Source organism: Glycine soja, chromosome 17, assembly GCF_004193775.1.
Source record: "Glycine soja cultivar W05 chromosome 17, ASM419377v2, whole genome shotgun sequence".
Classification (NCBI taxonomy): Eukaryota; Viridiplantae; Streptophyta; class Magnoliopsida; order Fabales; family Fabaceae; genus Glycine; species Glycine soja.
Genome location: NC_041018.1, coordinates 1,393,473 through 1,410,063, shown reverse-complemented (window position 1 = coordinate 1,410,063; position 16,591 = coordinate 1,393,473). Strand labels below are relative to the sequence as shown.

Sequence of the window (16,591 nt, the reverse complement as noted above, 5' to 3'; positions counted from 1 at the left end):
GGATATATCATCATTCTGATGTGATTCAAACTATAAATAAACATGACGAAATTTAGAAGTATCCTATAACAAGTGTCTTTTAATTAAAACTAGAATTTAATTTTGATAACTGTATTGTTCTTTTTACTAAAAAGTTTAAATAAATTGAGTTTCAAAGATTCAAAAAACATTTGTAAAAATACTTATAATAAATTATTCATTCAAAATTTTCACATCAATAAGGAAATAGAAATTAAATCTATATCATCGTGAGATATGAGTTGATTCTTACTAATTAGATTAACTTTTAACTTTGTTTACTCAATATGTGTATTACAAAGATTGACATTAAAAATTTGTGTCAAATATTAAAATAATTTTATTTATTTATTAAAATAGCTAAGTTTTGTCAAGGGTTAGTTCTGGCTTATTAATTACATCGTTCATGCCTGCTAACCACAATTAACACCAGACATGGGAATATCCGTTGTGATCATTCAATATTCATCCCGATTGTAATTGTACTTGCAACATACTAACATTGAGCCTTAAGCATTCAACTCTATAGAAAACATAAACTGCAATAGTGTAATGTTTTAGTTGTCATTGCTAAGTAATCAATTGGAGTGGGTCACACACCAACTGGCATATGGTCTAATAATTGGTGAGAATTTATTTATATTTATAATAAAGTTTTATTGTTCCTGGAATGAAAGGGAAGTAGAGAGACAGTTCAGTCTGCATCACTGAATTGATTTTGATTTCCACCTCACCAATTCTTCTATTTTCTTTCCGGGAAAGTTTCCGTCTCACAAGTTTCCAAAATGCATAAGAAAAAAGAGAGAAGAAAATGAAAACAAAAGGAAAGAAGAAAAGAAAGAAAAAAGAGGAGAAAATATACACATAATTTAATATTTTTCACTCTGTTTGGTCAAGGAAAGAAATAAGGAAAAAAAAAAGATGAATAAAAAAAATGAAAAAAGTGTGCATGCACTACAATTCCTCGTGAAATTTGTTCATATATAATAATATACACTAGCATACACATCTTGTAATAGTTCTTCCATGTTGAGTTGGGGAGAAAATTCTTCTCTAAATCTGTGAATTATGCTATTGCTACCGGTCTTATTCTTCGTGAGGTTAATGGATATTGAAGAGTTTGTTACTTTGGTAAGTAGCAACATTTGGGTTATATTTTGTTAGGTGAAAATCCGCTGATGATTGATCAGTATGTGGTTTTCGCAATAGTCTTTTCTAGATTTTTTTCCCTTCTTGTATTTTCAATGAGGAACAAGTTCAGCTGTGATGCAAACAGATGGATTTGAACATGTAAAAGAAAGCTTCCCCTCTACTATTGCAGAATTGCTTCAATACACGGCTTAACGCCTATGATTGGTGAGCATTCCATGAAGGATTCGGTTTACTCTACTGATGATTCTTACTTCGATTGGAGGAGGGTAAAAATCAAGAATATAGTGCTAGAGAGAAAGAAAGAAAAAAGGTCATAGAATTTAGAATATTTTGGGCGATTAACAACAATTCTATATGTAATGTGGCACTAATGTATCATTTTACTTTACAACTTATATATTATTTCATGCTGTATATAATTTTGTTAAACTGATCAATGGTTCAGAATATTTTCCATTCCAACAATTGAAGAGTATCTAACACTTTTCACTTGCTTTTAGCATAATGTGGGATCTGAGAGTTAAGTGCAAAATGTGTTCGACATTCCACTGATTCCACTATAAAATTGGCAGTTCAATGACTTGAGTTGAAAATGATATTTTTACGTATTTCTCAGTAACAACGAGGAAAATAAAATATGTTGTTTGTCCTAATATATCCTCTGCCAATTTAGACCTTATTCTCTTTTTTTTAGTGTGAAATGAATTAAAATAAGCCATGTACAGCTGACAAAAGGTACCATGAGTGAAGAATATTTACTGCCAGAATACACTTGTTATGGCAAAGTAAGAAAGACTATCCCTTCCCACGCTAGTAAAAAACTAAAAAAGAAAAGGTCAAGATTGGAAGAGAGCCAGCTGACTCAACCTGACCTGAAGAAACTAAAAATTGTGGGCCAAATAAAAGACAAGACAAAAACTACGAGAGCAAAATCCCCAATGATTGCCAGTAGCTTGTTCACATGAGATTTCGCAAGTGTAAAAATCGGAAGCAACTAAAAAAATTTGTAAGTCTTATCCAGGATCCTAAAGACATTTATAAAACATTATTAATATACTCCCACAATTTTCAATGCTTCACAGCATAATTTCTAATAAAAGCTTTCTATTTATTGATTCCTTAACTATTTGACCATAATAAAATTTGTATTCTAAATAAACTTCAGAGACATTACAGAAAAAGAAGTGATTGACTACAAGCCAGTAGGTTATAAAACGTCAATCCTGTTATGGATGGTGCCCAAAATATGAAGGCAAGGCAATGACTTATATTCTGCAAGAGAACGGCACAAATATGTAGCAGCAGCAGCACTGCCTTCATTTCATGCTTTTCAGATCATTTGTTCTCTGTTATTAACGAACTAGACAGCAAGATAATCATTATTGCACCATGTTGAACCTTGCAAATTTCAAATTGGTGGAGCGAATTGCAGAATCTAATAACACATCAGCTAGAGACTTCTTTAGATTTTAATCCTTTTAGTCTCCCGTCATTCAACATTGTCGATGCTATGGCCACTCATATCTTTGTTCAACTCATATGATTGAGCTGGGTTCCGTGTAGGACAAGAAACCTGATATGATGGCACAAAGCAGTTGCAGGCCACAAATTCAGCATTTTCAAAATCAATACCAATTACCACCAGGTCCCCCTTGAGCAGCAGCAACAACTTTTCGTGCTATGTACTGAGGCTTAGTCTGAAGTCCATTAGCACCTTCAATCCCCTCTTCCACCTTCTCACTTTTACAGCTTGGGTTTCGTCTTGGATATGAACTGCTTGGAGCAGCATACTGGGCTGAAACAGACGGATTTCTACCCATCTTCCGCTGCTCAGCAACAGCTGTAACTGCTACCCCACAGTTGTTGTAATGCAATACAGAACCTACACCTTTTCTGGGCCATGCAGCAACGCCTGAAGCATGTGAACCACAACAGCAAGTAGCAAACTTAAAATCCGCTCAATGGAAGCATCTATTAATAATAAATTTCAGACCCAAAGATGAACGTACACTAGTGTAAGGGAGAACAAATGTATAAAGGGCAAGAACAGAATAGCAACATGGCATTGATAACTGCTAAATAATTGTATTTTGATGATAGAAAATAAGGCAAAATTGTCTTTAAAAATAATTATTTAGCAGTTATTTGGGCTTAAATATTAAAGAATTGATGTTTTGTTGAATTTTGGCTGCAGATATAAAAACTGGAGGTGTAACAAGCAAAAAGGCTAGAAAAATTGAAGAAAAGAAGAAAATCTGAAGCAAGCCCAGTCCAATACGCGCGCTGAGCGCGCGTTACGCGCTAAGCCCGCGATCTAACAGAAGCGCGCGCTAAGCCTGCAACACACGCGCTAAGCGCGCGATCTACACGCGCTGAGCGAGGGGGTGTCGCGCTGAGCGCGCCTACGAAGGCCCAAAGCCCACTTTAGCAGCTATAAATAGAGAGCCAGTCTAAGGGACAGAGACACCACGATAGAACCCCCTCTCCTAGGGGTTTCATTTATTCCCTTTCTTTCTTTCACCCCTTTCTCATTGTAAAGCCCTCAATGGCCATGAGTGGCTAAACCCTTAGTTAGGGTCTGGCAGGCCTAGAAGCCAATGTGATGTATGATGTACTCTTCACTATTTATCAATGCAATACCAGGTTTTTCTTTCCTATTTTCTTTTCTGTTTTTACCTTGCATACTCATCTTTATATTCTGTTAGGGGTTAGATGCTCGGGAGAGGGTAACTTCTAAATAAGATTTAAAGAAGATATGCATGCATTAGTTTTAGGGGTTAGACGCTCGGAAGAGGATAACTTCTAATAGAACAAGAAGAAAAGATATCATAATAAAATCATTGCTAGGCATAGAGTGGTTGCATTATGCCCATGCGTCAAAGCAAACATCTAGAATTAGAACTTCATGCATTTTATCTATTGAGTCTTTGCAAAGGCATTTGGGGGATAGATAGGTAAAATAGGCTTGTCATCGTGAGGCATCAGGGGCAAGTAAATGAATAGATGTGGGTGGGATAAAATCACCTGAATTGATAAAGAAAAAATCATAAACTCATACATCCTAGGCAGATAAGGCAAGTCAGTTCCTAACACTATTTTATCTTGAATTTATCTTTTATCTAAATCTTTTTTTTTATCTTTTATCTTTTTCTTTATCTTTTAATTTTATCTTTAATTCTTTTATCTTATCTTTTCTTTTCTCTTCTAAGTTTATCTTTAAATATCTTATCTTTTCTTTACTTTATCTTCTATCTTTCTTTATCTTTTATTTTAAATTCTTATCTCTTGCTTTTAAATTGGATTTGCATTAATCTAAGTACAAACAAAGTCCCTGTGGATTCGACACTCGGACTTCCGAGAACTTTACTACTTGTAACGATTTGGTACACTTGCCAATGAGTTAACAAGTTTTTGGCGCCGTTGCCGGGGACTTTGTTTTTCGTACTTGATTAATTGCATATTCCAATTTGTAAGCAATTAGTTTTCACTCTCTATTTTTATTTTTATTTTGTTTTTTGTTTTTTTATCTATTATTTATTTTAGCTGCTTTATTTTATTATTCAATTTTTTTCTCTTTACTCATTCTTACTTTATTCTTCTTTTTTTTTTTTTATAAAAAAATAATAAAAAAATTTAAAAAAAAAAATTTATTTATTCTGTGATAACGTGCACGGTAGTTATTTCTTTTGTTAACAGTGCACACTCCTTCTTCGAAGAACGCATCATGGCAGAAAATCATCCACAGAGAATGACGCTAGAGGACTACTCTAGCCCTATTATACCTCAGTACTTCACCAGCATAGCTAGACCAGAGGTGCAGACGGCCAACTTCTCATATCCATATTCCTTGATCCAGCTGATTCAAGGGAATCTATTTTATGGCCTACCAACGGAAGATCCATACGCACACCTGGCCACATACATCGACATTTGCAACACGGTGAAGATAGTAGGAGTGCCTGAAGATGCCATCCACCTTGACTTATTTTGTTTTTCCTTGGCCGGTGAAGCAAGAACATGGCTTCGCTCATTTAAGGGGAATAACCTGCGGACATGGAACGAGGTGGTGGAGAAGTTCTTGAAGAAATATTTCCCAGAGTCCAAGACCATTGGGGGAAAGGTGGAAATCTCATCCTTCCACCAACACCCTCATGAATCATTGAGTGAAGCCCTTGATCGCTTTCATGGGTTACTTTGGAAGACTCCTACACATGGGTTTAGTGAGCCAGTCCAGCTCAACATCTTTATTGATGGCATGCAACCCCATTCCAAGCAACTCCTTGACGCCTCAGCCGGTGGGAAGATCAAGTTAAAGACTCCAGAAGAAGCTATTGAGCTAATAGAGAATATGGCGGCCAATGATTATGTCATTCTACGTGACCAAGAGCCCAGCCCACAGGAAGAAAGCACTAGGCTAGAAGAATTGCTGGTACAATTCATGCAGGAAACAAGGTCACATCAGAAGAGCACTGATGCAGCAATCAGAAATCTGGAAGTACAATTAGCTAAGCTAGTTCCTGAAAGGCCCACCGAAACCTTTGCGGTAAATACTAAGATGAAGCCCAAAAAGGAGTGCAAGGTAATTTTAACTAAGGAAGATGTGGAAGAAGAAAAGAAGGAAGAGATAGAAAGAAATGAGGAGAAAACACAACAATGGGAGAAGCACTCACAAGTAAAAATTCAACAAGAAAGTATTCTCCAAGTCAATACCACTCCTCATCAACTGATAGTCAAGGAAGAAAGACATGGAAAACATGATAAACCCTTAAGTGTCCTTCCCTTCTTGACCACCAGCACTTTTCTTGCTACAATATGGAAGGTGTTTCCAGTATACATGAGTTTCATGGCGTCTCTAGCTAAGAGGCGAAAATGCAAGGAAGATGTGTTCTACGTGACCTTCATGCCACCTTGAAGGCATTTGACTCGTCAAGCTAATGACGTTAAAGAAGCGCTTACTGGGAGGCAACCCAGGATTTCTTACCCTATCTTTCTGTAGTTAGTTGCAGTTGTTTTTTTAGGGTAGTTGTGTTATTTCTTTTCTTTAATTATGATTTTATGCATTTTAATTTCAGTAGTTTAAATTCAGTTATTGAATAAAAATTGCATGATATTTGTGAAGTCACTATTTAGGCTTTTTCTGAAGAATTCAACACTTGAAATGCTACATGACAATTGTGAAAATACTGGTTTCCTGGAAGCAAGAGTCAGTCAAACAGTGGGACATGAATCACAAAGAGAGAAAAGGTTAGCTTGATGGAAAGAGATCACGTTCCGGTAAGCCGATAACTTTATCTTGTCCCGGAGAGCTGTGTGAACTTAATTATGAGAGAACGTCTGTTTTTAAATTCCTAATTTTGCATCATTCTTAGACTGTTAGATTATTTACATAAGGTGGATATGATCAAGGCCATGTTTTTTTTATTTTAGCCACATAGCCAAAAAGCCAACCTGTGATGAAATTTATCCCTTGCACCCTTGTTGAGCCAAAATTAGTAATTATTTTTTTTTAAAAAAAAACCCTGAGCCTAATTGTGATATCTCTAACCTTATTTGAGGGTTCTAAGAGAGCATAAAGGTTTTAGTCATAATAAACCCCTAATTTGGGGGATGGGTAGAATGAAAATGGTCTTGGGAATGTAAAAGTAGCACATAATAAGACACCCAAAAAAAAAAAAGCTTGTAAGCCCAAAGTCTCTTTCCAAAAAAAAAAAAAAAAAAAAAAAAAAAAAAAAAAAAAAGAAAGAAAAAAAAAAAGAGAAAATAAGGGCAGAAAAAAAAAAAGTGCCATAAGTGCTAAGGTTGGAAATAAGAAAAATAGATTGCATATGTGTTAAGGCTGAAAAACAAATAAAGCCTAGGCTAAGTATAAGTTTTTCTAGGATGAATGCTCTCTTATAACCATAAGTTTGAAATCCCAGAAAAACCATGATTTATTGTCTAGCCAGGCCCCATTACAAGCCAATAAAAGTCCTTAGTGATCCACCAAATGTAAGTAAGAATAACTTTAACTGAGATGAAGTGCAAATTTGGGAATCTTAATTGCAGGTCGTAAAATTTCAAACACTCACCCCAAACACTTGTGCGTAGAGATAAACACTAACCTTGTGAGGAAAGTGAGGCAAACCAACTTGATTGATTTCCGATACTAACCAATTTCATCTTGATGTAATTTATGCTTCCATTGTGGGATTATGACAAATGCGGAAAGGACCAGTTGGAGGAATCTGAGAAATTGTAGCCATTGAAAGTGTTGAAGTATTCGGAGCCTGCTTTTAATTTGATTTGCTTAGGGACAAGCAAAGTTTTAATTTGGGGGATTTTGATAACTGCTAAATAATTGTATTTTGATGATAGAAAATAAGGCAAAATTGTCTTTAAAAATAATTATTTAGCAGTTATTTGGGCTTAAATATTAAAGAATTGATGTTTTGTTGAATTTTGGCTGCAGATATAAAAACTGGAGGTGTAACAAGCAAAAAGGCTAGAAAAATTGAAGAAAAGAAGAAAATCTGAAGCAAGCCCAGTCCAATACGCGCGCTGAGCGCGCGTTACGCGCTAAGCCCGCGATCTAACAGAAGCGCGCGCTAAGCCTGCAACACACGCGCTAAGCGCGCGATCTACACGCGCTGAGCGAGGGGGTGTCGCGCTGAGCGCGCCTACGAAGGCCCAAAGCCCACTTTAGCAGCTATAAATAGAGAGCCAGTCTAAGGGACAGAGACACCACGACAGAACCCCCTCTCCTAGGGGTTTCATTTATTCCCTTTCTTTCTTTCACCCCTTTCTCATTGTAAAGCCCTCAATGGCCATGAGTGGCTAAACCCTTAGTTAGGGTCTGGCAGGCCTAGAAGCCAATGTGATGTATGATGTACTCTTCACTATTTATCAATGCAATACCAGGTTTTTCTTTCCTATTTTCTTTTCTGTTTTTACCTTGCATACTCATCTTTATATTCTGTTAGGGGTTAGATGCTCGGGAGAGGGTAACTTCTAAATAAGATTTAAAGAAGATATGCATGCATTAGTTTTAGGGGTTAGACGCTCGGAAGAGGATAACTTCTAATAGAACAAGAAGAAAAGATATCATAATAAAATCATTGCTAGGCATAGAGTGGTTGCATTATGCCCATGCGTCAAAGCAAACATCTAGAATTAGAACTTCATGCATTTTATCTATTGAGTCTTTGCAAAGGCATTTGGGGGATAGATAGGTAAAATAGGCTTGTCATCGTGAGGCATCAGGGGCAAGTAAATGAATAGATGTGGGTGGGATAAAATCACCTGAATTGATAAAGAAAAAATCATAAACTCATACATCCTAGGCAGATAAGGCAAGTCAGTTCCTAACACTATTTTATCTTGAATTTATCTTTTATCTAAATCTTTTTTTTTATCTTTTATCTTTTTCTTTATCTTTTAATTTTATCTTTAATTCTTTTATCTTATCTTTTCTTTTCTCTTCTAAGTTTATCTTTAAATATCTTATCTTTTCTTTACTTTATCTTCTATCTTTCTTTATCTTTTATTTTAAATTCTTATCTCTTGCTTTTAAATTGGATTTGCATTAATCTAAGTACAAACAAAGTCCCTGTGGATTCGACACTCGGACTTCCGAGAACTTTACTACTTGTAACGATTTGGTACACTTGCCAATGAGTTAACAGGCATTCTCTATGAAATCCAAAACCTGTAATATCACCATATTTTATAACCCATTCTACATCCAATTCTCTGGATCCAGCTCCTCTAAAGTGAGTAACTAATTTATAGGTAAAGAAGTAATTTCAATAGTTGATGAAAAATCAACAGTCAATGTTTCAAGCACAAACACATGCATAACAAATCATGGATGTGTTCATGTGTGCCTAACACAGGATATTATGCCAAAAGATAAATCATCAAAAAGAATCTTAAAAAATCCATTGCTCTATCTCATTAATACAAGTCCTGCTGCTTTCATCCATTCACACATAATTCCCATCATGTGACAGAAGCAAGAACAAGTTCACACAACCAGAAACATAATTCTTATTGGTTCAAAGAATGATGAACCAAATGTAACAAGCCTCAACAATGAGCACAACACTCTTTGAAGATAATTCCTGTCATGCACATATGAGAGGCAGGAAAGAAAAAAGAAAGGGGGGAATGGAGAAGCAGCAAAGTACATACTACGATCAGTCATCACACCTTGAATATTTTGAGGAGCTTGTAAAGGAAGCCTGGCCATTGGGATACCACCAGTCCTGTCCATGGCTGGCTTCTCAACTTCTTTGATGCTACACCTGGAGATATCATCTGCAACCTCAGCCATATTTGGTCTTGAGTTATCTGAATACAACACACATGACCTGCATTTAAAGTCTCAAATCAGCACAGTTGGTGCAGTTCAAGAGAAGATGAATGGGTGTGCTGACAAGATAAAAGAGCAATAGCTAAAGAAAAAAGCCACATTATCCAGAAACATTTAGCAAAATTAGAATACCTGGGTAATGATGCATGTTGCCTCTCGGGTGGAGTAACAGTTCCACCTTTTCCATAATGCTCCTCAAGATATGCAAATTGCTTCTTGAAGTGATCCACCGCACTATTTGAAATGTGTTAGGATAAAAAAAAAGAAGTTGAATTGATATACTATATAAAGTAGGATAGAAAATTTATGACTATAAAAACATGAAATTGCAGTTAGAAGAAAGGGAAAATGCAGAAACCAGAAGTGGAGAAGAAGAAATCCTCCAAACACCTATATATGAAATTAGTTAAAGGGTAGAACAAAAATGTTGACCAAATGTTATTATTTGATAACAGTATCAGGAGAAATACCAAACAATGTTGAATTGATAGATCCCATCAAGTGTTCAAACTCATGCAAAAGAATGAGAAGTGAAACAGAAATTTTGGTTCAGATTTGGACAATAGTACCTTGGATACATGAATCCTGTTGGCTCGGCTCCCTCTAGATGTTCTTTTAACATCTTCGGATGGTACTCCAGAATCTCTCGGTATATAAGCTCTCGCACGTCTTCCTTTGTTATCCTATGTCTCTCGAATTCAAATTCTATCTTGGTAACTGGCTGGGCAGAAGGCTCTCTCTCAACCTTGGCCAAGCCTTTAAAATAAGAATCTGCTAGAGCCTAATTATATCATACACAATATTCCCATTAAAACTAAACATGATGTGTGGAAAGTCAATAGCAGATGGATGGAAATTCAACCTCTTCAGCAGTAGGTCGATCCTTAGGTTCAAATGCCAGCATTCTTTGTAACACACGAAGAGCAAGGGGGTCTACATTAGGAAACTTTTGGGAGAAAGGAACTGGCTTCTTCTTACGCATGCTACTCAAGTATCTCCGAGCTTTCTCATTCCGTACCTGTTAATATACTCCCAAGGTTATATTAAGTAACAAAATAAAGGACACAAATTTGCTAGCAGGATTGGCAAATGAACAACAGACCCTAGCAATGGCTTCAGGAGACGGTGTTCCAAGAAAATCAGTCATGAGGTCCAATTGATGGACAACATTCTTCCCTGGGAAAAGAGGTTTTCCAGTTAAAAGTTCTGCAAAAATGCAGCCAATGCTCCATATGTCTATAGCTGGGGTATACTGAAAGAAAAAAGATTATAACAACATTGATTATCCATCTTCATTTCACAAACACTAGCAACCATTTTTTTTATTTGACTACAAAGTAAGCAGTAACTATCCAATAATGATGTAAAAAACCAAACATTTTCAACTGCAACATATTAGCATATGAAACAAATGATAATAGGCATGGTTAGAGGGATAAAATAACTCAGTCTCGACACAGGTTCTTTTGTATGTTTAACTTTAACTCTTATAAGTTGTTAACAGCAGTTAAGAAAAAGCTGTGTGCCCAAGCTTTTAGATTGCAAGCTGTGCTAAGTATGAGAAAAAGAGAGCAGTCATCCAGGATAAATTGGTAACAGATATTGAACCTTGGAGAAAAAGGATCCACACAATTCAGGAGCTCTATACCACCTTGTTGCAACATAATCCTGCAAGGAAACAAGTGGGCATAAACAATGCATGATGACGAGAGGAGAGCTATGTTGAAGGTGAGTATTTTGGAGGCAAAAGATTCTTACTGTCCAAAATATAGCAGTTGGTGTATCATTGAAAGCCACTCTGGCAAGACCGAAGTCACAAATCTTCAGTTTGCAGTCAGCATTTGCTAAAATATTTTTTGGCTTTAGATCTCGGTGAAAAACATTTGCTACAAACCCATTAAAAAGTTTAAAATCAGCCACAATGATCATGTGATTTAATAATTAGCTCTTATAATAAAACATTAACTATGAAAAAGCTGCCTTAGGAATCTAAAAATAAAAACTAGCTAAATATAGTGATCATAACCTCGGTGTATATACTTCAAGCCTCGAAGAAGCTGATAGAGAAAAAACTGATAATGCTCTGGAGTCAAATCATCATTTGCTTTGATGACCTGATGTAAATCAGATTCCATACGTTCAAAAACAACATATATATCTTTGAACTCCCTTCTAGAAGGAGGTAACAAAATATGCTTGATCTCCACAATATCAGGATGGCGTAAGAGTCTAAGAAGCTTGATCTCACGAAGAATGCGCGTGGCATCAGAAACATGTTCAAATATGTCATTGATTTTCTTTATTGCAACCTTTTCTCCGGTGTGTGTATCATATGCAGAGCAAACAACACCATAGCTTCCTTTACCTATTACTTCCTCTATTTTGTATCTACTCCCTTCACCGTATTCTGTAAAGAAGTCTATATCTACAGATGACTACATAAACATAACAAATTATATTTTGTAATATACCAAGCAAAGCCAAAATCATGATTTAAATGAGCTGCAACACATATATGAGGCTCCATATACACAAGATATGGAGGAAATGAATGAGGTTCCATATATTTTATACAAGAAGTTGCAATCTCAGCATCTAAAGTTTGCGTCTATCCACAGAGAAGAATAAAGCTACCTAAAAACATCTAGAAAATGAATATCACTGTAGTAAATTTATACATAAGTTTCAATAAAATCACTCATGGTATGTTACACTCGTTTCTCTAACAATAATGAATATCCTCTTTTCTAGAGCTTTTAAATCCAATATTTTGAATTTTTTTGGTACAGTAATATTTTGAGTTTGCTAAAGTAAAATTGAATTTATAACGATAAAAAGAAAATGAAGCAAATAGAAGCTCTATTTGTTGCATGCAGCTTTCCACAAAACTATTCATGAAAGCACAAATTCAAGTACCCAGTCAAATTGTAAGGAAAAAGTCAAAAGAAAGCTAAAACTGACTACATAACAAAACACAAGAGACTTATTCTGGTTGTACTAACAAATATCTAAATTATTGTAGAGGGATTCTTAAATTTAGGTAAAATTGAAAAATACAAATTAAAATAAAAATTGTTTAAAATTATAGAATATATGCATAATTCATTCAGATAAAATTTAAAAATTTAAATTAAAAGGGAAAATATTTAAAATTATAAATTTGATATGCATAATTTATTCAAATAAGATTGAATTTAAAAATTCAGAGAGAGAGAGAGAGAGAGAGAGAGTCAGAGAAGTTAGGAAAAACAAGTCACATTTTAAGAGAGTAAACTAAGAGATTAAGCCGAGAGAATGCATTCTAACTTAATTAAATTTAAATTATATACATTTATGAAAGCGTGAAAATATCCACTGAATCTTGTTGATGAAAACTTGGTGTTTAATTAGCCAAATAAACAGGGAAAATAGATAATAAGAAAGCGACAGGGAATTAATTATTAACTAAGCAACATAATTTCTTTGTAACTGTTAAGACTCATAAGAGGAAGAAAAAGTGAATTGAACGTGTTACCCTTAAAAAGAAAGTTTCAACAATAACATGAACAAAGTCTTGTCTCACTTGGTGAGATCAGCTCAGACAATGTCATTGGTATTGGCCAAAAACAAAACTCTCCCTATTGTCTTATAACCGGTATGAAGGTAAAGAGAGTTGTGTTAGACCTCGTTAGGCAATATAAAACATTTCAAAACCAAAAAACAAAAGCTCTGGCTAGGGTGGGAGATAAGGAAAGTTAGAGCAGAAAAAAAAATTGATAGGCGATTTCCAGTGAATAAGCCATGTATAATGTATTTGATGGAGAGAGAATTAAAGAGATTTTCTCACTCACAAGTGTAAGGATTCTAATTTATTATATAATAATGAATAAAGTATTCCCCATGCTGTTTCATGAAAAAGGTTTCCTGGTTGTTGTAATGTTTAAACTGACATGAACAGTGAAACATTTTTTTTCAAAGTATCCATTGCAATGGTCTGCGTTCAGTAGATAGGGTAGAAACCAAAATGGTTAACAGTCAAAATGAAAAACTTTCTGCAGGACCTCTTGTCTTATGTGCAATACAGTCAACATAGAAAGAGATGTAAAAAAGAAAAAAGGTATGCAGTGCCAGGGATTGGCTTTTAACTTAGTCGAATGGTATTGAGTGAATTGTGTGATCCGTGTAGCTGACTTCACTTAGTGGGATAAAGTTTTGTTGTTGTTATTGTTGCATGTAGTGCCAGGGACCAGGCAATGCTAGAAGGTATGAAAGAACAAAATCTCAATACTAAGAGTACAAATTACAAAACAAGGAGCAATCACTGTCTTCAATGCCCACCTAAAATACTCCCAGCAATATCAGCCAACTCTGCAAATTATGCTACATAAACACAAATCTACACAAAAGAGTGCACATATGTTGATCGAGTAACTTTACCTTTTTTCTCTGATCATGAGGCATCTTGGAATTTAAGCATAAAACTCGTCAATGATCCAACAACCCCCTCAACAGCAACTCGATTCAGATCACCAAACTTTCCAGTTAATTTAAAATGGCAATAGAATCCCCGGATCGCGAGAGGGTGATAAAAAATGCAATAATAAAACAAGTGCAAAAAATAAAAATGGATAAACTAAGGAGGGAAAAAAAGTAAAGAACTTTAGAGCTCAACAATAAGAAGACAGACCCAGTAAACTTTGGAGACTAAAATAGCAACCGCGATTGTAACAAAGGAACGTAAACTACACTACAGAGCACTGTATAAGAGACGGAGAATTCGGAAGAGGAAACAAGAACAACAGAGACAATTTGGCGGAAGTACCAAAATGAATCTGTAAATGCCCCAGTTGCAGATCACGTTGGATAACGAGTTATTCTAATCAACTAAGCTGGGAATCAGCGGAAAAAACTAATCTTGTGGCGATGATCACTAACGGGGCAAAAGGGAATGAATAAAAAATAGTAAACAGAGACAGAAAAAAAAGAAGGAAATGGTGGTGGGATTTGAGAGCCGAATAAGATTCGTTTTGTTGTTGTGGAGAAAGCTGGGAATTGAAGAAGCGGATTCTAGAGATTAGAATGGAGAATTGAGAGTGCGAAAAAGGAAGGCTTTTGGATCTCAAAGAGAAAATCGGAGAGCCGGAGAGAACATGTAATGTAGTTGAAGTTGAAGAAGAAGGGTGTGGTGTGGTGTAGTGTGTTAAGCTCAGAAACAGAGACGCGCATAATAAAGGGAACGAGACTGGGAAATAATTATTTTAGTTATTATAATTCGAAGATGACTGATTTAAAATGACGCATAATAAAAGGACGTATTTGCCACTCTTTCTTTTTTCCTCGTTCTACCATTTTTTTTAAAGTAAATCATTTTTAAAAAAATATTAAAATATGTTTATAATATCACACCAAACTCTTGCATCAACTAACACTAGATTAACTAGTAACCATCAGATTTAAGCAGTAAATATATAGTTACGTTAATCTCCACCAAAGTATATTGCAAAAATCATATTTAGAGTAATTTATATTGACTTAAGTAATGTTAGCATTTTCTTATAAATCTTCATAATATTTTATGAAAAAAGTATTAAATAAAAAGCAAACACATTTAATATTTGAAAAACTTTAAGAACATTAAAAATATATCTAACAAGTAATATAGTTAAAAAAAGTTATAAGAAATCAACAAAAAAATTATAAGAAAAAATAGAATTATTTATATTGACTTTTACACTGTTATTCAATATTATTTCCTTTGTTATTATTTTTTTTTTTTGTGAAGATTTCTTTTGCTTGTTGTAAGACTTAAATTAAAAGTGGTATTTTTTTGCTACCAAGTAATTGAGTTTTATCACTTATTAATAAGAATGGAGATAGTAATTTTTAATAATATTATTATTGAATTTCGTAATCTGTTCGTAATTTCTTTATTACATTGAAATTTGTTCTTGAATAAGGCATTGTGTGGAAGAGAGATTGGGCGAATTCATGGTTGATACTTGATAGTAACTGGAATATATGGTTTGTCCTTTTGGTCATAGTTTTGGAAAACTATCTAAACACAATAGTAAATTCAAGTCTTTATAGGTCGTGCCAAACTCTTAAATTTTAGAAAAAAAAATCGAGCTAATTTAGTCCAACTCAATAGGTCAAATGAACCAAAGTAAACCAATGAAATGTAGGAGGAAAAACTAATTTGTCTCATTATTATTTTTAGCTTAATTAAAAATTTTATCACATAATTTCTCAAATTTTATTATTTAAATTTTATTTTCATAAATTTTATCACTAAACTTTTATCATTTAACAAATTTTATCATCTAACTTTTTTAAAAAAAATTACAATTCAACTTTTATCATTTTATAAAATTTACCATTCAACTTTTTAATATTTTTACATTATTTGTAATAATATATCCTCCATTAAAAAAAAAACAGATGTCGTATTTATCAGCAAAAGACAAAAACAGTGTAACCCTACACAGAAATCTTATATACTATTTGAATTTTCTATCAGAATTAAATATAAAATCTCCCGAACCAAATAAGATCAAGCAAATCGTAGTAGCGTTCTTGAAGTTACGCCATATATACAAGGTTCACATTATGCAGGGTGCCGTCGATGATGACACCCAAAACCTTTCAAATCTTTTTTCAGCCGAACACCCATGATCCATGTCCCATGCACCTTGAAAAAATTATATTTGTTTCAGTTCCCAACTTGCGGGAGATATTATATCTCCAACTTTTAGTTAAGGCCAGAAGATAAAAAGGGAGAAAATAATGTGTTCAAAGTTGAAACCTCAATATTTGTTTCATCTATTTGTTCTTTTGAAAGAAGCTAAACTAAAAAATATACAAAAGAGGTCCAAATGTTCCTTTCCAGCATAGTCGTTATAGATGTGAGCTGTGGGTAGAAAGGCTTCGCATTTTCAAATAGACAGGCAGACAAGTTCTCATGTGACGCTTGTTAGAATTTTCTTCTAAAGATAAGAAGACAGCAGTTTTGTATTCCTTCCTCATATGCACTTGTAGACAACATACAGTTGGGTGCTGCCTTCAACCGAAGACCAAACAATCTGGTTGTCCACC

The 16,591-nt window shown here is 34.5% G+C and overlaps 1 protein-coding gene across 2 annotated transcripts; it reads right to left on the bottom strand.

Annotated features, from left to right (window-relative positions):
- Positions 1-2,109: 2,109 nt before the first annotated feature.
- Positions 2,110-14,744, bottom strand: LOC114393426 (mitogen-activated protein kinase 15-like). Of its 2 annotated transcripts, none has more exons than XM_028354780.1 (10): positions 13,937-14,744; positions 11,547-11,955; positions 11,279-11,406; positions 11,129-11,188; positions 10,623-10,772; positions 10,383-10,538; positions 10,090-10,301; positions 9,653-9,754; positions 9,340-9,518; positions 2,110-3,082 (listed from the first exon to the last, which is right to left on the bottom strand). In XM_028354780.1, the coding sequence occupies exons 1-10, from the start codon at positions 13,958-13,960 to the stop codon at positions 2,796-2,798; spliced, it is 1,707 nt and encodes a 568-aa protein (XP_028210581.1). In that variant the 5' UTR covers positions 13,961-14,744; the 3' UTR covers positions 2,110-2,795. The 2 variants fall into 2 exon arrangements, with proteins under 2 accessions (XP_028210581.1, XP_028210582.1); XM_028354781.1 differs by having other exon boundaries at positions 9,358-9,518.
- Positions 14,745-16,591: the final 1,847 nt, after the last annotated feature.

Bases quoted from the DNA above. Each gene is read 5' to 3' on its own strand.
- LOC114393426 (XM_028354780.1), bottom strand. From the start codon at position 13,960: ATGCCTCATGATCAGAGAAAAAAG. The intron at 11,189-11,278 runs GTAAGAATCTTT...GTTTCCTTGCAG, and splicing joins CAACTGCTATATTTTGGACA to GATTATGTTGCAACAAGGTG. The intron at 9,755-10,089 runs GTACTATTGTCC...CATTTCAAATAG, and splicing joins ACAGGATTCATGTATCCAAG to TGCGGTGGATCACTTCAAGA.